Source organism: Alosa pseudoharengus, unplaced genomic scaffold, assembly GCF_046254945.1.
Source record: "Alosa pseudoharengus isolate Yale_2024_CS ecotype anadromous, Long Island Sound unplaced genomic scaffold, YU_APseudo_1.1 YU_APseudo_1.1_scf_21, whole genome shotgun sequence".
Taxonomy (NCBI): domain Eukaryota; kingdom Metazoa; phylum Chordata; class Actinopteri; order Clupeiformes; family Clupeidae; genus Alosa; species Alosa pseudoharengus.
Genome location: NW_027468674.1, coordinates 32,050,457 through 32,072,545, shown reverse-complemented (window position 1 = coordinate 32,072,545; position 22,089 = coordinate 32,050,457). Strand labels below are relative to the sequence as shown.

Sequence of the window (22,089 nt, the reverse complement as noted above, 5' to 3'; positions counted from 1 at the left end):
TTTCAAAATGAAAAGGAAAAAGAAACAAGACAGCTTATCTTACCATCAAATCATCAAGTCAGTATTTTAAAACAGTAAAACAGCCTTCCTTTACAACATTTACATCTTTAATGTACACCATTGATTCATTTAAACATACATTGATTTGAAAGACACATATGCATTTACATGACTTTATTTAGTAATCCCAAAATACATTTCTGTTTACAATATGACACTTTAGCAACAATGCACTTTTTTTCAGACAACATTTGGAAAACTCATCAATGCACAATACATTTCAAAGAACTCTTGTGGACTTCCTGTTCAAGGCCAGGTCCTACACTTACACTTTAACACTTCCTTTGGGTTTCTGCACCAGGCTACATCCACCATGAGGTGACAGTGCCTGCACACACTTATGTCAAGTACACAGTTAGGGGTGCACACACAAATCCATGTATGGGCCTTATATAAATGCATAAAGAACCAAGGAACAGCCAAATATCCATGTCTGTCACAATGACTCAAACAATAGAAATACTGACTTTCATTAGAGCTTCAATATGAAACACATCTGATCACTGAGAGTTTGTTCACTTGGTGCCAGGACAAACACGCCATACTCCCAGGTCCCAGAGCAAAGAGCTGGAGCTCCATAACGTTAGCCTTCACAGCATGCTCGTCTATTAGGAGTGATGTCAGCCATGGATGTGTTGTCTGTCTGTCAATTTGTTTACCTAAGGTGGTCGGTTGTCTCTCACAGTAATCTGTATGGCTCAGCTGAATGCCTGGCGGAGCTTGTGCTTCCTCATCTCATCTTCCTCAATCTCATGCGGTTCTCCTTGTCTCGCTTCTTCAGTGCATTGACAAACTGGTTGAAAAAGAGCTCCTGGTCCTTCTTCTTCAGCACCTGTTTAAAACGCTGGTCTCTGCCGTACTTCTCCGAGAACTCTTTGAAGGTTGACCTGTGAGGTGAACAGTGGGTTTTTTTTACTGAGTAGGAATAAAAGAACAGTCATGCAGATGTGGGGGATGTGAGTGAGTCATCGGAACCTTTACTGTTTCACCCTGAAAAAGGTCAACCAAGGTTGTACACTGACTTGTACACTTGAGCTGCACTGCAGCAGACAGGCTTGTGTTCTGACACTGATTACTTTTATGTCTGTGAACGCCGAGAGAAGAGAGTGCCACTGAAATGTAGGGGTGAGAAAGCTATTTTCCTTTTGGGGACTGCGGGAACTTTGCACAAGGTACAGGATAATAGAAAAAGCCATACTGCCACTAATGCTGCCTTATCTTCTGCTACAGTTCCCCCAATAAAGCCTCCTATTCTGGGTTAAACTGTTGCAATGATGTGGCATTTGCAGCAGACACAGCATCATACTTTAGTGATGCAACGACTGAGTGCTTATGATCAATGGACTGTGTAGTTCTATTACTCTAAAAGTTCAGACAATGAAAGAAAGTTAGTCCCAATTGAGACAAAACACATTCTGTTGTATACACATCCTTAAAAGCAACAGTGAACATGGAAAAAGCAGGCTTTCGTAAAATAACACAGCCAACAGTCTTTGACACTAAACACTATGAAAAATTCATCATTAAACACATAGGTTATTGAATAATTCTTTGTGAAGGCAGAGAACTGAGCGCATCCTATATCTGGGGCACCCCGGGGTAACGAAACTAGCTCATTAATCCACAAGGTCACCCACAGAAGTGTACAGCGAGCCTCGTCACTCTCCTCATAATGTGTCAGACGGCGGAGCCTTTACCTGGAGGTAATCTTTGACTCTTCAAGGAGTTTGCGGTATTCTTCTTTCGCCTGCTGCAGTTTGCTCTTCCTTTCTTTGTATTCCTCCTTTATTCGGGCTTTCACAAACTGATCGAAGATCTATTAGTCGGAACAGGGAGACAAGCACAACACATTTCCCTCTTTAAATAAGACAAAATAAACATCAGATCAGTTGAAGTGGAACTCCGTAAGATATAATGGCTCATTTGTCTTGGCAGCTTTGAAATAGCAACAGCTCTGGTCACAGTACCTGTTTGCGTTCCTCTGAGCTCAGAAGGAGGTATCTTGGATCAAAAACTATTTTGTGCAGCTCCTTCTCCCAGGTGGAGAACGCTGACACCTACACAAGAGGACAGACATGAGTCATAACAAATACATCACACTCATGCCTCCCTCTTAGATTCCACTGTGAAATATACATCAGTCTTTGCCACAGACATTCTCCATCTTTCACAGACAGCACTGGTATTTCTTCTCCTTTCCTGGTAGAGATCTAGGTCCATACCCCTCTTTCCAGCAGCATGTCCCTGAAGTGTGCTATGCGGAGCTCCAAGGGCAGAACCATGTGAGCGGGTGATGTTCCACTGAGTGTCGCTGGTTCCTTGTCTATGGCATCCAGCCCACTGTCCTCAGGTTCTTCTACCCTTTGAGAGCAACAGACATAAGGGGGTGCAAATCACAATACTGAATATGACTGCCCCTTCTCGTATGATGCAATGAATGAATTATGCATTGAATTAGATTCTTCTGCAGCACCCTCAGTACTCTAATCTATATTTTCCAAGTCAGGATCTTGGTTTCAAACATTACAAATGTTACATGAGAGATTTCATGATGTCAGTTATATAAATAAAGTGTTTTAAAATTAATGCTTTGCAACCAAACTAGCTCTAAGTTTAAACCTCTCCAAACTCCAAGGGACATGGCGGCTATGTAGTTCATAATCATATTCCACATCACAGATTCTTTCCCTTGTCAAGGACTATATTTAGTCTGATTTCAAATAGATAAGCAACACACTTCAAAGATCTGGCTTTTAAAACATACATCAGAGCATCAGAGCTTCACAAAAAAACTCCATACATTGTGGAAAAAAAGGTGTGCATCGTACACCAAGCTGAGAGCGCAGAGAGTGAGATGTCAGGGAGGGAAACATGAACACGTGTGATTATTCATTAAATATGAATAATAACAAAATAACAAATAATAATATATAATACATTTATATTATTAGACTACGTCATTCTTTGTCTATCAGATGATCAAACCATTAGACATGCAATAACACAGCAGACTCTCAGTTTTGAACACAATAAAGGCTAAACAGTCTGAACCAAGATAATTATAATATCAATCTGCATGTCTATGACTTGCACGGCATGTCGAATTGCCCTGTTTAGACATTTGACTAGCTAATAATATGAATTTCACAACCACAAGTTCCCTTTGAGGAAAAAGACAGTACCCACACAGCATATTAAACATGAACACAAACACACTAGCTTACTTGTTCCTTTTGGTCTTTGAGTTGTGCTCATCTTCATCATCATCATCATCCGCTGATAAAGAACTTGAGCCATCCTCTGATAAAAAAGAAGATTATGGTAAGGAATGGCATTGCTATATACTGTTACATGTGATCATTAATCAATACACATATGATTATAGTTACGGCATATCTAGGCAAGTAAGCAAATACACCATCCTTATAACCAATCTTCCCCACCATTCTTTTCTGATATTTAATCAAATAGGAGGTCCCAATTGGTTAGAACTATTGTTTTTTCTCCTTGTTCTGAGCACAGACCCTGAGTACAAAATCTATTCTTCTAAACATAATTCATGTTCCAATTCAAGTGGGTTTTGTAACTGTGAAAGAATGATAAAATATTAACTAACGTAAGGATAATGAAGGCAGGTGTATATAGCTGGACAGGTACAAAAAAACACAAGGACCTCACACATTAGTAATGATCAGATTTAGCTCAGCTTTAACACAACACTTGCCAAGATTTTGTAAGAATGCCTGATTTTTCTCATTCATATATTGGACTGTTAGTAGGGACCAAAATAAGAGTCCAGAAAAAATATTCTTTACTAAATAATTTTTCATGTTGCACATACCTAGACATGCTTCAGGAATTGATGTAATAGATTGAATTAAAGTAATAGGGTACAGCAAATTAACAGTAACTGGCACACTTTTCTGTTTATAAAACTGACAAGTCACCTCAACATGAACTACTGTTTAAACATATGTTACATCTTGTATTCTGTAGATAATTACTGTGACCAGGCCCTCAAAGCAGCACTTGACATTTGGTATATTTCTCTCTGAAAGAAACGTAAAGCTAACATAAAGCTAATTTAGCCAAAATGGATTGTTTGAACTATGCGGTCTTACTGCTTAAGGTCATCAATGTGTAATCTGCCCGTAACTTCAAAAAGGCTAAATCAATAAAGATGAACAACCTTCAGGGAAATCAAGTCAGGCGGATAATAACTTCCCGACAAGATCTCCAGTAATTCAATATTTACAAAGCCAGTCACACATGATAAATTCTGATTAGCTAATCTGTAAGAATACTTAGTCAACTGTTGGAAAGCTTTATGAATTTGCATTGCTGTCTTGCACAAAGACAAATGCTTGCATTGAATATTGGGCATTCATAAATATTCCAACATGGTCAATATAATGGCATATACATATACAAGAAGTTGCCACTGCAGCAAATACTACACTCTGGGCTGACATGGTGATGATAAAGTACATTTCACTGCAAGGGACGTACTTGATGATGAGTCTTTCTTGCGCTTATGGGGGGGATCTTCCATAATCCTCTTAAGATCTCCACGGTCTTTTAAATCTACAGGCCTGTCCCAGACTGACAGTTGCATTGTGGGATTGAAGAAGAACACCCTGTCATCACCTGTCCACACCACGCACCTGCAGGGGCAGAGATATTTCACCTCAAAGACATGAAAGGACCAAAACAGCGCAGTGTCAATTCAACATCACAAGCCATCTCGGTTGCAATGGATTTTGAATTGAACTGCAGTTGATGAAGTTGCCACCCTAGACACTGCTGTTCTTACCACATCAATTCCTCCCTGTTCGAGTCCAGGGAGGGACTCTGTCCACAACCCCCGTCACCCTGGTGCTGCTGGCCTATGCTGCGCGTGAGGATTGCAGGGATGAGTGTAACAAACAGCAGCAGGGTACAAGGTTGTGTGGTATTAACCTCACCCCCCACCCCCCCAGCCCCTTGGAGTGAGGCCCATGAAGAGGGCAGCCGCCTCCGTCCTGGCACACACACCCCATAAAGATTTAAGGCCGGAACAGGACTGTCCACACAAGGACCTCTGCACGGATGGAGGAATCTATTCCTTCAGACTTAATACACGGCTGCTTGGTGCTTATAGCAGGGTTACTGTAAATCCAGGTCTTCTAAGCGCAGATCTAAAAAAAAGTGTGCATGGGCTTGATTGGATTATTTATTCAGATATAAATGGCATCAACAAAAAAACTGTTACAGTTTAGCACGCTGGCACCAGACAACAGGATCTCCTAATTTTCAGATTACTCAGGACATTGCAGAGAAGATTTACAGTCTTCTGACTGAGAGTGCTTATCCCACCACCGTTCCACATTTATTCTTGGCGTGAACACAGCACACCGTCCTCGGAGCGTTCACAACCTCGGCACATCAAAGAACTGTTTTAGAATATCTCTACACCTGCCATGACAAACAAACGGTGACATTTCATTTACACTTTTCCCACACCACTCCTCCGCAGTTAGATTAATGTTGCCACATCGGTGCTTTTTGTGCATGTGTGTCTCTTTCAGAGTTGTGACAGTTTCATTATGATTCAGCATGGGAAAACCAGCTTGACTAAATGTGGTTACAAAATACAAATATTAATTATTTGTCACCTGAAAAATGCGGGTGCAAGAAAACAATTTTGCTGGGCGCCAAAGACAACATCATGAATAAGTAAATGGCCATTACCCCATATTTTGTTCCTCTTTGCACAAAGTTAAATGCTCTGTGGGATGTTTGTATAGTTCAACATGAATTAAAAATGCAATAAATTATTGTAATGAGGGGGTGATATGGCATTAATTGAATTACAACAGTCCCTTATGGTTTCCACAATATCCTGAGTATGTCTTTAACTGAAACATTCCCCCTAGCTGTTATCTGGAAGAAGGTCCAAATATTGTGACAGCAGTCTTTTGCTGAATTAGACATGCATGCACACACGCAGACACACGCACACACACACACACACACACACACGCACGCACACACACACACACACACACACACACACACACACACACACACACACACACACACACACACACACACACACACACACACAGAAACCAACAGGATAAGTTAATTAAGTTGAGACACTGAGTCCCAAACAGGCTCTTACCAGGGAGATCCAGGAACAGGTGTGGAGGCCACAGGCCGCTGGTCTTTAGGGGCACTCTCCTCCGCCAAGCTGATCTTGAAGGGCTTGTCCTTTAGACAGGAGTTAAACACACAAGTGAGACTGAGCTGTACTGGGAATCTGATTCTAAAAATTGTTTTGCTTTGCCTTAGTGATGCCTGTTTGCAGGCCAGTGCAAGCTGTCTTTGTCATGAAACATCTCGGTCATCTGACCTTCACCAAGTTTTCACGTTTTAAATACAACTGAATGTCCATGGTGTTGAGGTGAAATAAAACTCAATAGGAGTTATATTGCCTGGATGATTAAAAAATGCCTCTGTGCTGCTGGGATCGTTCCCAATATTGCTTGAATTTATTGAGCTATACACTCCTGTACATGCCGTTATTGATTTCAGGAGACAACAAATGGGTCGGAGATAATAACAGGTTTACAAGCTACAAGTCTGAAATTATGACTCCAACAAGGTATGACAGGCCCCTAGAAAGGTGTTGATACTAGACAAACATTCTGCATCTAAACACAGTATCTGGCTAATATAAAAATCTGACTCCATACTTTGCTTCCAATTAAACATAAATCCATAAAATGGAAAGAAAAACAATCGTATGAGTATTCATTAGACATTTTAACATGCACAGAGACTTCTGCTGGTATGAGTCATATTCCTGTGTGTGCTTCTTGAGGAGGCACGTTTGCTGACTGGGCCTTCAATTAGCTTTTACTTTCAAATGGCGTGCAAGGCTAATAGAAAAAATCAACAGCGGAGATTACTTTGTGATAAATTGTTTAGACCCACACACACAAACAAACAGGCACGCACACACAGAGATGCATGACCATCCCATCTAGATCAGTGATTCTCTATGCAAGCCTGTAGGGTGTGCGTGTGTGCGTGCATGCGTGGGTGGGTGGGTGTGTGGGAGTAGGAGTGCTACGCTACAGGCCTAGCCTGGCATTTATCACATAATGAATTATACCACATGTCTTGAAATATGTTCTAATTGGCAAGTCTATGAAATTCTCCAAACAAATCCAGTTACCATCTCACTGGAATATTGATGGGAAAGTCATAACTAGACCTCACACCGTACTCAGCTTTTCAGGTCAGCTTTTGTGAGAGCCCGTTTGATCTCCATTTCATACAAGGCAATAAACATATCCTAGTGCATCGCACCATTGTCCATGTGAGTCTATTAGAAATCTAAACATCTCATCAGCATTGGGATGATCACACTAACTTCCCACCACATGGTCAGTGGACACGGCATGGTAAGACTGGGAGAGGACTACACACCACACGTTTGTCCTCCGCCTTCTGATCAGTATGTAGCACCAGCGCCCCTGCACGCGGCGGCTTCACCATATCCAGCTTCTTATCTGCAAGATAAGAACACATGGAGGAAGTCTATTAGCATACATGTATGTTGTTAATGTGACAGAGTGGAGCCTAATCCGTCTTGCTAATAAGGGCGATGGGAGTTGGCCCCTATCTGCGCCCCTATGGTAAATCAACAGACAAGCTGAGGTGTTTTTTTTTTTTAATGAAGATTCATCAGAAATGACACAGCCATTTAGTGAGGTGTCAAGAAGGATCATTCATACCTAATTAAAGCTCTCAGCATTCAATTGCCCCACCAATCAGCAGCTCATTATGTGTTAAGTAGGTGCAAACCTCAAATGAAAACTCAGCACACCTCAAAGAGCACCTCCAGGGCTTGTTTCCCATAAATACTGCGCCTGAACAACAGGCTCAGTGATGCTCATTTATAAAAACAGTCAGCCGTCCAATTATTGAGTATGAAATACAGTACTATTGCTGTACTTCAGGACTGCCATCGTAGTGTTGCTAATCTTGATTCCCATGACATACAAAATTCATATCGTATCACACCAGTCACATATTCAAGCAATCTTAATTTTTATTAACATTTAACATTTGCTACATCATTACAGTTTCCTATCCCTGAATGCTAATAAAGTAATTAAGTGAGCATAATCAATTAGAAATCATGGTTGCTAATAAGAGATTGTTTTTCAATGAAATTGTGTCTAAATTATGAGTGACACCCTTTTTTAATTTGCCATGTCTTACTCACTGCTGGAAATGATGACATAATCATTGTCATTGTGAAATAATAATATTGTATAGAATGTGTTTGTACAACCTTAACACTTTCTCTTAAATCATAAACTGATGGATGGTATGATTGTGATGCCATGTTTTGATTTTGAATGATTGATGCTGTTCATTTCTCGATTTCCTTTCCTTGATTGCCACTAAAATGCTGGGGGGGGGGGGGTCAGATACTGATACCCTGATTGCAGACGAACAACTATAAAAATATTAATTTAATCATGTCTATGTTGGCACAGTTGCAAAGGGGACCCTTGTCTGGGCATCTGTCGCCAGTAAGCATGCTGACGGTCATCTCATGGTATAGAACTGAGGAGACAGATATTTTGTTACGGCTGTGGTTGGATAGTGTGACTACCGCAATGCATGAAAACATGAGCAAGTTCCACCACTATGGATCCTGCCATCTGGCTGTCATTATGGAAGTGTTGTCTGCCCAGTCTGTGAGAGACAGGTGTTGACATTAAGCATGGGTACAAAATAAAAATGCAACATCACACAAATGAGTTTTTATTATTTCTCAAAAGCAACATCTATGAAACAGAAGCACATCAGTGCAATTGTGAATGATCTGTAAACCCCGTAAATGGATGAAGCAACGCTTTATGGCTTTGAGAATGGGCATATGCATATGCATAAGCATTCAGTTAGCATCCTCTCTTCACTCTCAAATGACCGAAAATGAAAGAGGAGAAAAAGTAAAATGACAAACAGACGTATTGCATTTGAAGCCCGGGGACTAACAAATCAGCAATATTTGTTTCTGCATGATTGTGAGGGAGATATTGACAAAGGAAACAGTGTGAAAATCAATACCACCCCCCATATCAAATCTTGTTAGTTGCCACATCCCTAGGGGCTCTTAATGAAGTAAATGTCCCTGTGTCCATGCATTACATCAGAATGGAGAGCAAACACACTCAGACACCTATGAGGCAGCTGCGTCTCAACGTTATACATTAATCGTTTCACAAACACTTCTTTCCCGTAGTGTATCTGACACATTACATGATATAAACAATGTTTTCAGGAGGAAAGCTGCACAAACGGCAAAGATGGCACTTGAATGCTGAAATCCCTGATTCGTTGTGTCCAATCAAACAAGGTACAATAAATAGCAACGCTAATCTAAATTCCGCTGCCTGGGAAACAAACTAAGAGGTCTGAGAAAAGCACTCCATTCTGCGCAGCCATGAAATCCCCCGAGTGTGCCATTGATTTCAAAAGGCTTTTCTGAGAAGCTTGACTACAGAATAGAGGAGATGACAAGAGGAGGGATTAGATGGTAAAGCATGCGGCTAATGGTATCCAAATAACAGGTCTACACCGTGTGTGCCCAAAGAAAATGAGGGAGCCTTTTTTTGAAGGATGTGGTTTTCCCCGTGAATTTTGCCATTAGTGTAGGATAAGGGTGAGGCCAGCTATGGAGATTATGCAACAGCACTCTCCTTGTGAGTGCCAGAAAAATAGCTAGAGCACTCCACTCTAATCTAGTGTAAACTAGTTATCCACACCTTGTGAAGTCTCACTAGGTTCACTTAAATGCTCATGTAAAAAGGTCGCTATGAAGGGCTGAGTAAAGTTTCATTTTTAACATCATGGGCTCTATCTTGCGTCCCAGCGCAATTGACTTTGTATACTCGCGCTTTTGTCTTTCCTATTTTGCAGTCAGCGCATATTGGAATTTTCCCTCCACAGGTACATGCCTGTAAATTAGGGAATTCGATTGCGCCCACAGGGGCAGTTCAGCGAAAAGACGGGGCGTGTTCCAGCGCAAACGTTCACTGTTGATATTTTGCAGTTTCAGAAAACAATTCCGCCACAGACCAGGAACTCCCTGTTGGGTATACTACGAATCTCGATTAGTGGGTTAGCAAGGTATGTTGCGCTCAAAGCCAGGGTATACTGTGACACGAAAGTGGATCTGTTTTAGTGTCGCTATATCACCATGGTATCTTATGCTGTCAACCAAACCTGGGGGGTATTCCATCAACCTCGCTAAAGGCCAAACCTGACTTATTTCGATAAGTCTCGCTAATTTTAGTGAGAATTCCGTTTCATTAATGAGGTTAACGTGAATCCCAGCTTGGTAACTATGGGAATTTATGCCACAGAACTAACCTGCTCTGTAGCAGGTTTAACCTGACTCATGCAGATGAATTTCGTTCCGCCTAGTTCCACTCATCCATCTGGGACCAATCCATTGGAGTGTTACTTCAGAAGGCTGGGCCTAATCAAAAAATGCTTGCATATGATTGAGTAAGCCACTTGTCCGTCATCTATTGACGTGCTACTTCAACCACTCACATCGAAGCCAACCCGTGACGCTGATAACAGTCTCACAGTCGCTTCTACTCTATGTCACATCTATGAAACTCCCGCCCTGCGTCCTGATTGGCTCTACCATACAATCTCATGCTGAAATCACTCTCAATGGAAGAGGTCCCAGATGGATGTGAGTGAAGCTAGGCGGAGCTTATGTTAAGATGACGGAACCATCTGATGATAAAATAGCATCAGCGCCCAAGATCCGCCCACAAAGTCACTTGCGTTTTGCGCAAAGACACTTCAGTTTCAGATCATTAAAATAGAGCCCTATGTGTTACTCTACTAAGGTCATTAAAACATAGTGTAAACATAGCCTGGAAGCCAGCCTGAATTTATCCCACCCACAAAATCAAAGGGCAGATATTTGAATTATACTTGAATTTACCCTAGGGATCAATAAAGTATATCTATCTATCTATCTATCTATCTTTGTATCTATCTATCTATCTATCTATCTATCTATTTCAGTCTGGATTCGCTCCATTGAGAAGTCTCTATGCCCAACTAAGATGTGTTCGGGCCAATCAAATCATTTGGGCGGGCTTCATATGATGATGGACAGATGAGCAACAGTGTAGCAGTCATCTACGCCACCTGAGCGTGCTTGAGTTGATTCTGTTCACAACAAAATAGACAAACAAAAAAACAGTGATTAAGGCATTTGATATCCTCAAATTTTGTGGGTTGGGTAAATTCGGGTTGGCTTTTTTAGGCTAGGTTGAAACATGCGCGCCTAATAACCAAACCCAAATGCTGTGTTACCAGACTCAATTTCAAAAAGAATTTGTGTCTTGCTATGCCAGGCTAGTGCCTACATTGTCTTTTGTGAAAAACAAACAGTGGAACAGCTACAGAGGCCATTCATCTGTGCTTTATAGCATTGAATAATGCTGTATATCATTGTGCAAATAGGATCAATAGGTTGTTCCTGAATGTATCAGAAAAGCGTGTTTGCCTATCTATTTCCTAAAAGCATATGGCCCACAGCACCACAGGACAAGGGAGCCCATTCTGGGCTTAATAAACACTACCACAGCTTGCAGCCATGGGGCTGCACCGAACAGCCAAAGAGAATGCTGAATGATTCTCCCTCCCTGCCGCAGACAGCTAACTACGGCACAAAGACATGGAAGACCACACGCCGCGGCCTTATCTTCCCATAACACTCACTGCATATAAAAATGACCAGAAATAAAGAGTGTGAAAACAACTGCTGAGATGTGTCTGATAAGGAAGGTGCAGATTTTTGGATGGAATGCAAATTATTCTTATACACCTATTCATGTGGTGACAAAGTGGCTCAAAATATTTCCAGACTTTAAATGCCATCGCTAATTTCAGTATCACTGTGACAACCTGGTGTGAATTAATTTGAGTGAGCACCATAGAATACTTTAAAACATCTACAGCTAACTCAAACCAATCTCTGCCATGAAAACCTCACTAAGTTTCAAGTTTATTTCAGTGCTTCCCATACATTGACTTATTTGTGGCGGCCCACCACAATATCAACATGTACTGTACCCCCACACAATGATTTTCTATGTTGTACTAATTTATATGGGATGAAATCCTTTTCATCTCTCTCTCTCTCTCTCTCTCTAATTAAGTTATGTGCAAGCATATAAGAAGCAGTATCCCTACGCTAACTTTAGATTACTGTTGGGTTGTCAAGGTTATCACACTGTAACATTACAGCTACTTACATCTACTTCTCGTGCAAGGCAAGTATAACTATAGGCTATTCATTTAATTGACTCTGACACAGAATGTTTGCTCACCCCCCCCCCCTTCATCTACCACCACAAATACACTGTATTTGTCACTCAATTCACTCAATTATACAGATATAACCAGTAGTGAAATGCTTAGGTACCTGTCCAGTTAAGCACAGTTAGAGACTATTACAATAACCCACAGAGAAAATACTCACATAAACCCAAATAAATAATACCACACATAGCAAAAGGAAAGTGCATGTGGAACACCTGTGGCGGCAGCGTGTTCCACATAGTGTTGGCACCTTATTCAGCAGTCTCCTGGGCTGAGGAAAGAAACTCCTCCTCAGTCTTTCTGTGTTGGCCCTGAGCAGATGGCAGAGTATCCCTAGGGGAAGCAGGGAAAACAGTCTGTTGTTAAGGTGGCTGGGGTCCTGGACAGTCCTTCTGGCTCTTACTCTGCAGTGCTTGATGTAGATGTCCTGCAGATTGGGAAGGGTGGTCTTCATAGTCCACTCAGCTGAACGGACCACCCTCCTCAGAGCCAGTTGGTCCCGCTTGGTGGTGTTCCCCATCCAAGCCATGATGCTCCCACTCAGCCGTCTGAGATGGTAAAGACGCTGGTTGGCCTTCTTTACCAGGGTGTTAATATGTCTGAGATGTTAAAGACGCTGATTGGCCTTCTTTACCAGGGTGTTGATATGGCTGAGATGGTAAAGACGCTGGTTGGCCTTCTTTACCAGGGTGTTGATATGGTGGGACAATCACAAGTCCTGGGAGATGCGGACGCTGAGGTATTTGAAGTTTTCTACCCTCTCTATCTGGGCCCCATTTACAGTATGCTGAGGGGGAGAAAGCTCCTCTGCTGCTTCCTGGAGAAATCCACTATGAGCTCCTTGGTCTTTGAAGTGTTCAGCTCTAGGTTATTCTCTCTACACCAGTTCTCCAGGTGGATGATCTCAGAGTGGTAGGCTGCATCGTCATTGTTTGAGATTAGGCTTACCACAGCTGTGTCATCGGCAAACTTGACTATGATGTTGGGGTCTGAGATAGCCTTGCAGTCGTGGGTATAGAGAGAACATAACAGGGGGGCTCAGCACACAGCCCTCACCTAACCCAATCCCACAATGATGCTCACTTCAAAAATGGATCAGACCAAAACTGTCCTTCAACATCCTGACTGGTGAGGGGAAATCAAAGAGCTCACCTGTCGGGCCCTGCTCCTTCCAGTCGCCGGCCACCAGGGCCACGCCAGGTGCCGTCAGCGAGGCCACCCTGCCGATCTGCGCCGGCAGCACGGGTCCCAGCAGGCCCTCCCAGGTGGCGCGCACCCCTGAGTGGAAGGAAGAGAGAGGGAGAGAGAGAGAGAGAGAGAGAGAGGCAGGATAAGGGCCTTTGTGGACATGAAAGCTTCGGTGACACATCAAACGTGGAGCCCTCTCCACCCGCACCCAGGGGAGCCCCCTGCTGAGTGGCCATCACTCGGGCCGACACGCTCTCCACGGGAGTCTGGCTGGCCACAGGCCTACACTTAATGCACTGGGTAATAATCTCACACGTTCACAACTCTGGAGTCCAGGCATGGAAATACCATACGTACTGTACGCAGGTGCTGGGAAGGGCACGAACAAACTCTAACTCAACAAACACTGAACTCTGAAGTTTAGTCTGTGATGACAACATGCAACTTTGTTGTTTTAAAAAAGGAAATTTGATTGATTGATTAATTACTCTAAGGTCTTCTGTAACACTGTACTGTAGCTCAAATATAAGCACCAGGTAAATGACTAAATGTAAATGTAAACGTGAGATTCTGCTTGTAAGGGAAAAGTGCTTCATTTTGCCCAACACCGCAGTGTGACAGCAATTTTCTGTAAATCAAAATATAATTATTGGAGTGGTAATGCATTGCCTCTAAAGAAATCTATCAGACATCACAGCATTTGGCGAGTAATGTGATTTATCATATCTGTCCACAATGTTAAAACTGAGTTATTGATTTGCTAATGCACATTCTGCTCATCTGATTCTCCACACAGAACTAAGATAACTCTGCAGCCCAATTCAGTGAGTCACAAAGAACACATTTCAGAAACTCCAAATATTGCAGAAAGAATAATCATAGGCATAATCATTTGCAATTCAACAGGATGGTTGGTACAATAATGAGCTTAAAACAAAAAGCAGAGTGCAGGCTTAATAATGATAAAGTTGGTAGTTCACACACGCTAAAATTTTAAAAAGCTCTCCTGTTATGTGAGCATGTTCCTTTAAGTTCAAAATAATAAGAAGTGGCATAAAATGTTTATCTGTAACAGCACATTCTGGGCCAATTCCTCCTTGAATCTGTCCAAAAATATCAATAAAAAGATATCAATTTTTTTTTGACATAACAGAATCGGTGCATTGAAAATGTACAACTTCACGCAACAAAGATGTCTCATTTATAAAACCCCTTCCCAACCATGCAGACATCCTGTGTGAAATATTGCACAAATTCTCAGCATGTCTCCTATTGGTTGGGCAAGCGGCAGGTAATGGAACAAATCAAGAGCATCTCAATAAGGCTGCAGTCACACTGGCATGGTAACCAGACAATCGATTGGAGAGTGTCGTCCCCCCCACCCAAACAGCCCACATGAGATACAGCATTGGAATTGTTGACAATGCTTGAAGCTCATTTGCCAGGATGCAAAAATGTTTCAACCTTTATTTTCATTTTGGCTGTCTGAATTCCCTCAGATAAGTGGGCTTTATTTGGAAAGTTTAATTGCATTTGAAATTAGCTGGGGGCACCTCTAAGCCGACCTCTGGATTCTGCTGCTTGACAGAAGGAATTTGAATCTCACTTGTTTGCACAGTCAGAAAAAAAACCCATTCAGTAGACATTTGATGTATGCTTAAAAGGTAGATATGGCAGTAAGTCACAAAATATGTTCAACTCTGAACCAAGCATCATTTAACTTCAGATAATGTGGTACCTTCTCATATAAATACATATTTTTAAAAAACTCATTGATGTTGAAGTATTAGGATTGGATTTGTAATTCAGTACCAGTCCCTGGGCTGTGTTTGTTAGATAGCAATAATTTATTCATGGTTCTGTTCTTACCATTTATGAATATCATCAAAATGTCATATTTAACAACACACTTAAATCAGATGTACAGTACATTATTTTTGAGCAGGTGTCAGCTGACACATTTTAATGAGATCTTTACCACTATAGAAATTACAGACATAAGGAAATAGAATGGGGATAAGCAAAACAATTCTCCCACCAAAATAGAGAAAATACATGTGCTTATGTTAGTCACAGCCTGTCAGTTTGGAACTGCTTGTTTATCAGAACTGAAATTTAAACCAGCATACTGAAATCTCTCACATCCTAAAATCCTCATGAGTAGGCTTTTTTCTGTAATAACTCTTTTTTTGCGAGGTGTCCAAAGGTGGCTTCCTTCTTGAAACAGTGGAAAGTATGCTCCAAATGGATCGGTATCTGATTAACCTGATTCTCCTCCAGTCTTGCTCTCACATCTGGTGAATATAAATTTCAATTCAAGCCATGTCGCAGACTTGAGTAACACACCCACCCCCCTCCTCCCCCCAAAATCTGACTTATCCCACTCATCCCCCAACCCCCCCCCCCACCCCCTTACTCCTTCCAAAGTGAGATAAAAAGTGAAGTGATTAAAGTATAAACTGGTGAGTGGAGAGGAGAGAGTGGGCGGGGGGGGGGGGCAGGGTAGATAAAGAGAGGAAGGGAGCGCTGTATAAGTGAAGTGGAGAGAAGAGAAGAGAGAAGAGGCACGACAGGGCGGAGGAGAGAAAACAACTCTGTCGTCCTCGACAAGCGGTGTTAGTCTTGTGATGAAGCCTATAACAGGCGTCTCTGAGCACATATGCTGGAAGTAATTCTCTGGCAGGAGGCTCAGGAGCAAGGAGTGTGGGGGTTGCAAGTGTCTGCTGTGTAGTCAGCTAGACCCCTGGGACCTGAACATGACAATCATCTTCACTCTCTCAAGCACTCTTTTGCTGAAATGATGGCGTGTGTTTAATGTACCTGATACAGCTTCTCTGCTCAGAGATATCACTGTTATTGCAGTACAAAAACGTCCTTATTTTTGGCTTTGTGAAATCTGTACACCTGATTGCTAAAAGTTTTTTAAGAATGTATTTATTTTAACGGATGCTTACCCAAAGAAAATGACAAAACAAGGAACTTGTCATTAGATGACAATTATGCAGTGGATATCATAAGGTGGTGTAACCAAAACAATGACTTGAAGCGCATAGCAATTAGCTTGACGCATATTGTTCGCCTCTGCTGGGAAAATTGCTGTAGACTAGGCTAATGCTTCAGTATATTTTCCAATAATTCATGTAAATGGTTCCAGCACTGTATGATTTGCAGGAATGAAAACATTAATGGACCAAATGATGTCTTGTTAATGGCACTTAGCACTTAGTGAGAACAGAACTAGGAGCACAAAGATGTGCAGAGCAAAAGTCCTGTGATGCAAATCACTGTTTTGGGAGGTTTATTGGAGGAACTCAAACTTTAAATGAAAAATGATTAAGCACTGCAAGATACGTTAATACTGCGTCTCATCATACGTGAACATACGGCTGTCTAGATTTGAGCTTCACGATGACTTTCCGATCACATATGGACAAGAACATCCATTTAAATTATGCGTGTTGGACTCAGGAAGCAACAGACACTGGGGCTGCACCAGAGCTGGGCCAGAGCTGACCCTGGATCAGCCGCTAGCGGAGTCGAGTCCCTCTTTGCATTCCACAGACTGCTCTGAGATGATGCAATCATTTAATCAGAGGCTTGTGGCTGCATGACAATTCATACCCCATGCCTACCGGGAAGGAGACTCAGATTCACAGCATTATCGCAAATGTGCAGATTGGGTAACGTTAATGAAACTTTAACCATAGCTTCCTCTCATGGACAAAAAAAAGAATTGAAGTAGAATTGTGGCCAAATGTGTCCTTTTTTGTCTCTGGCTAGGAAAATAAATGATCTGTGTGGGTCTCTGCAGTTTTTCCCCTGCCCAGCTTGGGAAGAAAAACAAAAGAAAGAGAGTGACAAAAAATACTAGGCATGACTGATGGAGCAGGCGCTCACCTTGCAATCGCACTTCCACACTCAACACCCTCATAGACAGGTGAAACTGTGTGTGTATGTCAGTAAGTCTGTGTTTGTCTGACTGTATTTGTCTGAGTGCGTGTGAGTGTGTGTGTGTGTGTGTGTGTGTGTGTGAGTGTGAGTGTGAGTGTGAGTGTGTGTGTGTGTGTGTGTGTGTGTGTGTGTGTGTGTGAGTGTGTGTGTGTGTGTGTGTGTGTGTGTGTTGCAGAGTGACAAGGGGGTGCTGGAAGCCATTCCTCACTACTTCAGCTCGTTGTTAGAAAGTGCTCTGAAGTCTTCCCATTTCCCAAATCCCTCTGAGTGACTGAGCGGGTGTTCTTTGTTACATTAGACCATGGCCATGGTTAAAGACGCGTGACAATTGCACCAGTAAATGAAGCGTCGTTAACAAGCAGTCTGCAGACTCTCACTCCAGGAAAAAAATGGAGTTTGTTTTCCCCTCACCCAAAAGCCTGTCCAATCTCCCCTTTAATAATCTCTGTGCTTCCCCCGAACACTTCCTGACTCCCCAATCTTTCACTCTCTCCTCTGCCTCCCCTCTCACTTTTCTTTCTATTTCCGCTCTGGCTCTGCGTCTAGTGGTTCACATCTGGTCTACCCCGTCAACATCCCAACCAGTCCTACACACACACTCAGACGAATACACACTCAGACAAACACAGACTTACTGTTACTGTTGTAGACCCTATACAGCTACACAGTGAGTGTGTGACTGTGTAAATGTGTGTGTGTGTGTGTGTGTGTGTGTGTGTGTGTGTGTGTGTGTGTAAGGGGGCACTTGATACTTTGCTGACACGCTTCACCAAACACGCCTCATTACAGCTTTGCTCACTTCCACATGCACGCGGCGTCTGCTCTTCCAGCGGCTGGTGTGAATCTGTTCCTGCAAAACTAATTGGAGTGGTGTCAGATCCCACAGTGCGAAGAAAGAGCCAGATGGGGGGAAAAAAGAGTTGTTGTTGAACAAAGATAAAGGGTCTGGACACACATGTGTACATCAGACATTCTCTCTCTCCCTCGCTCTCTCTCTACCTCCCTCATCCTCTACCTATCTTATTCTCTTTGTGTGAACGAGCAGCTCATCAAGGCTAACTGGTGCAAATGAGCCGCTGACTCGGCGGGATGTCCACACCTCCTCCTGACTCGTGTCACCCCTGCGCGCTGGAAGGCTGTGTAATGCCGGCGATGGACCATCACAACAAAGTGCCGTTAACAGCGGCGTGTCCACAACAAACTCAGAGTTCTCTGTCCTTCCAAGCATCACTTAATAATTGACCGGACCTGTTTCTGCGCGGAAAGCACATCAGATCCATTGACATGCCCTGCTGATGCACCACCAGCTCAGAACAAACGAGTGTTGCTGCTTATTCTGACAGCACTCCTCATCCCACCGTTGCTTTACTTCATGCGTAGACTACTGTATGGTCCATGGCTCATTTGTGTGTTTGTGACTGGTCTGAACTTGACCTCTTGCGAGTGGTGTGGTTGCAGATGATTTCCCTGTTCACACTGGCAGGGGCTTTCCTGTTGTTGACTGATGGTCTTTGATTGAAGCAGCGTGTAGTTGATCTGTGCTTTTGACAGGTAATCCATGGAGAGGACTGTCACAAAGTGATGAGCATTTGTTCAAATGACATCAAATGAGAACATTACCAGTGCGCCATGTTTCTACACGAGCTCGTCCTGTGCCTGACTACAGGCTCTGAGAAATTACACCTGTTAGACCGAAAAGGTCACCTGTGGCTGACCATCTCTAAAACGCTGACATTTTCCCTGCCACTGTGGCATGCACAGGGGGAGCTAAAAGGACAGATATCCAATTTAGGGGCCTAATGGTTTCTAGGGGGAGAACAGCTTTTGAACACAAAAACAACACAAGTTACATGGGGTGGATGAACACACAGATGTGACTGATGGAGAGTTAAAAGGTATTTTAATGTTAAAGAGAAAGATTTGAACAAAAGTGACAAAAGCCTATGGTCTGAAAGCTCTGCAGCTATAGAAAACATGACAAGAATATTCTTAAATGATCATTCAGGAGGACTGAAATATTATGGTGTAAGAGCAACACCTTCAGACTGGGAGTAATGGATTGGAAGTTACTACAATGACTCCAGTGTCAAAAATGAAACCCCACATTTCAGAAGATTTCTTGGGGATACTAATTTTAGATGAGACTCTTTGTGTGTGTTTCTTTCGATATTTCTGAACAGAACTCTCAGTCACAACAAAATTGTATGAATCTCTGTCTGAAAGAAATTTCCAGGAGAACAGGTTAGAGAGCAACAGCCCGTTTCCAAATGGGAGGAATGCAGATCACTAACCATTAACTGAATTTCTAACAAAACCAAAGCTTTCTGCTTCATTCCCTGGAAACGACTAGCCTATACAAAACAAATGTGCTTATTCCAAATGTTCCCTGACACAAACTCATCTGAATAAAAGTGTCTGTCAATGAATAATTAAAATGGAGCAATCAATTCATACTGTAACTTAAGTTCCATATCTTGATAAGTTCAGCGGACTTCTTTGCTTGCAGTAGCCCCCAGATGTGTGCTTTATATTTTGTAAGATTCTTGTTCAGACCAAAATAATTTTGCGTTTCCCAAACAGGTAATCCTCTGAAGATCTATGAACAAACAGTGGACAACAAACTGAAACCATCACCTGCGCCCCTTTACATAAAATATATCTCTTTAAAACTGACAGCATTATGCCACCAAATGAAGACTTGCCACAAAGTAAAATAATTACTACTGTACTACTGAGCTTGACACACAAGCTATACTTGATATTACACAGAAGTACTCAAGATGGAGATTTTTGGCAGTTTTTTCCCCAAGAATTCGCATTCAATAGTTAGAGTGATCCATCATTCAATTTCACGAGTGTCCCCATACAGTTGTTTTTGAGGGAGATGCTTTTTTCACAGGAAACCTCAAAACTCCTGTCAGGAACTGTCTTTTTAAAGAGGAAACAATGAAGCAACAGCCGGTGGCAAAGTCAGTGATTCAACAGCCCACCATCAAGCAGCGAGTTATCTGCTGTGAATTCCATCTACATCAATTAAGTGGGGAAAGGAGATGCCGTAAACATTCTCATTATCCACCCTGTGCACACCCCATGATGACACTGTGTTGATGTAGCACACAATCAATCTCACTTCAACTCAGTTTGGAGACAAACATAAAGTTAGGCCAGGGAAAGAACATGGTGAATTGAACACCTCCATAGCAGTTAAAATGCATTAAGTGCATTAAGCTATTACAGCATGTGGTTTGTCATATTTGACAAAAAACAAACATGTTTATGTGAACACATGATAAATGATATCCAGTAATTGAATGAAATCCAAAAACATGTCTAAACGCAATAAATGAATATCTACACCACCAGTTTTACTTGTCACTCACTACATGTTATAGGCAGCCGTGGCCTACTGGTTAGCACTTCGGACCTGTAATCGGAGGGTTGCCGGTTCGAACCCCGACCAGTAGGCATGGCTGAAGTGCCCTTGAGCAAGGCACCTAACCCCTCACTGCTTCCCGAGTGCCGCTGTTAATGCAGGCAGCTCACTGCACCAGGATTAGTGTGTGCTTCACCTCACTGTGTGTTCACTGTGTGCTGTGTGTGTTTCACTAATTCACGGATTGGGATAAATGCAGAGACCAAATTTCCCTTATGGGAAAGAGTATATATACTATACGTGCCCCATATTATACTGACCACAATTCATACCAACATAAAACTCCAGTCTACACACAAAGAAAGAAAATTACTTAATAAGACATACTTAATAAGACAACATCAAGACAAAAATAAGCTGCAATGTATAGCTTTAAGAGATGATGTGATAACCATGATAACAACTGTCTCCATGATAGGAAAACATTGATGTTTAACACGGTCTCAGGACAGAGAGGAAATAAGATGGTAGACCTGAACACTGTGTGCCACCTCAGCAAACTTTACTTTAAGCTTTTCTCTTCCAACTTGCTTGGTCAAAGGGACAAAACAGCATCCTAACACTGGCCAACCCCAGCCCACCCAGGCCCATTCCTGTCCACACACACACACACACACACACACACACGGTTCCTTTTTAAACTTCTGCCAGAGCGTTGGGTATCAAAGAAACAAAGGAATAAAAATGTGACCTACTTAAGTCCCAGGATGCATCAAAAGATGAGCGGCGCATCAGAATCAATGAGGGTAGACGTGCTGTGAATCTGTGGAGGAGCGCAAGTCCTAGCGCCTTACCCAAACCTCCCTTCCCCTCATGTCTTTGGAGAGGCTACATCGACTCCCAAACCAGAAACATTTGAGTGTGGCCTTAGGGCAGGATACTTTTCTTTGAAAAGGGAAGCACAGAGGGCGATGTGAAGCCGATAACTCCCAGCTAAATTAGCATGGGGTGCATTTAGATCTTAAAAAAAGGTCCCATCTGGTTTACAGACATCTGCTTAGATATCTGGCTCTGTCATTTGGAATGCTAAACTCACTGGA

At 42.3% G+C, this 22,089-nt stretch overlaps 1 protein-coding gene across 1 annotated transcript in view; it reads right to left on the bottom strand.

Annotated features, from left to right (window-relative positions):
* Positions 1–790: 790 nt before the first annotated feature.
* Positions 791–22,089, bottom strand: part of tcerg1l (transcription elongation regulator 1 like) — a 62,096-nt gene continuing 40,797 nt past the window's right edge. The window contains exons 5-16 of the mRNA XM_076298831.1: positions 13,630–13,755; positions 13,259–13,394; positions 12,881–13,025; positions 12,581–12,605; positions 7,537–7,619; positions 6,224–6,312; positions 4,570–4,724; positions 3,285–3,360; positions 2,283–2,421; positions 2,028–2,117; positions 1,758–1,876; positions 791–947 (exon numbers count right to left, since the gene is read on the bottom strand). Coding sequence (XP_076154946.1) covers positions 791–947; positions 1,758–1,876; positions 2,028–2,117; positions 2,283–2,421; positions 3,285–3,360; positions 4,570–4,724; positions 6,224–6,312; positions 7,537–7,619; positions 12,581–12,605; positions 12,881–13,025; positions 13,259–13,394; positions 13,630–13,755 — 1,340 coding nt within the window. The remainder of the gene's footprint in view (positions 948–1,757; positions 1,877–2,027; positions 2,118–2,282; positions 2,422–3,284; positions 3,361–4,569; positions 4,725–6,223; positions 6,313–7,536; positions 7,620–12,580; positions 12,606–12,880; positions 13,026–13,258; positions 13,395–13,629; positions 13,756–22,089) is intronic.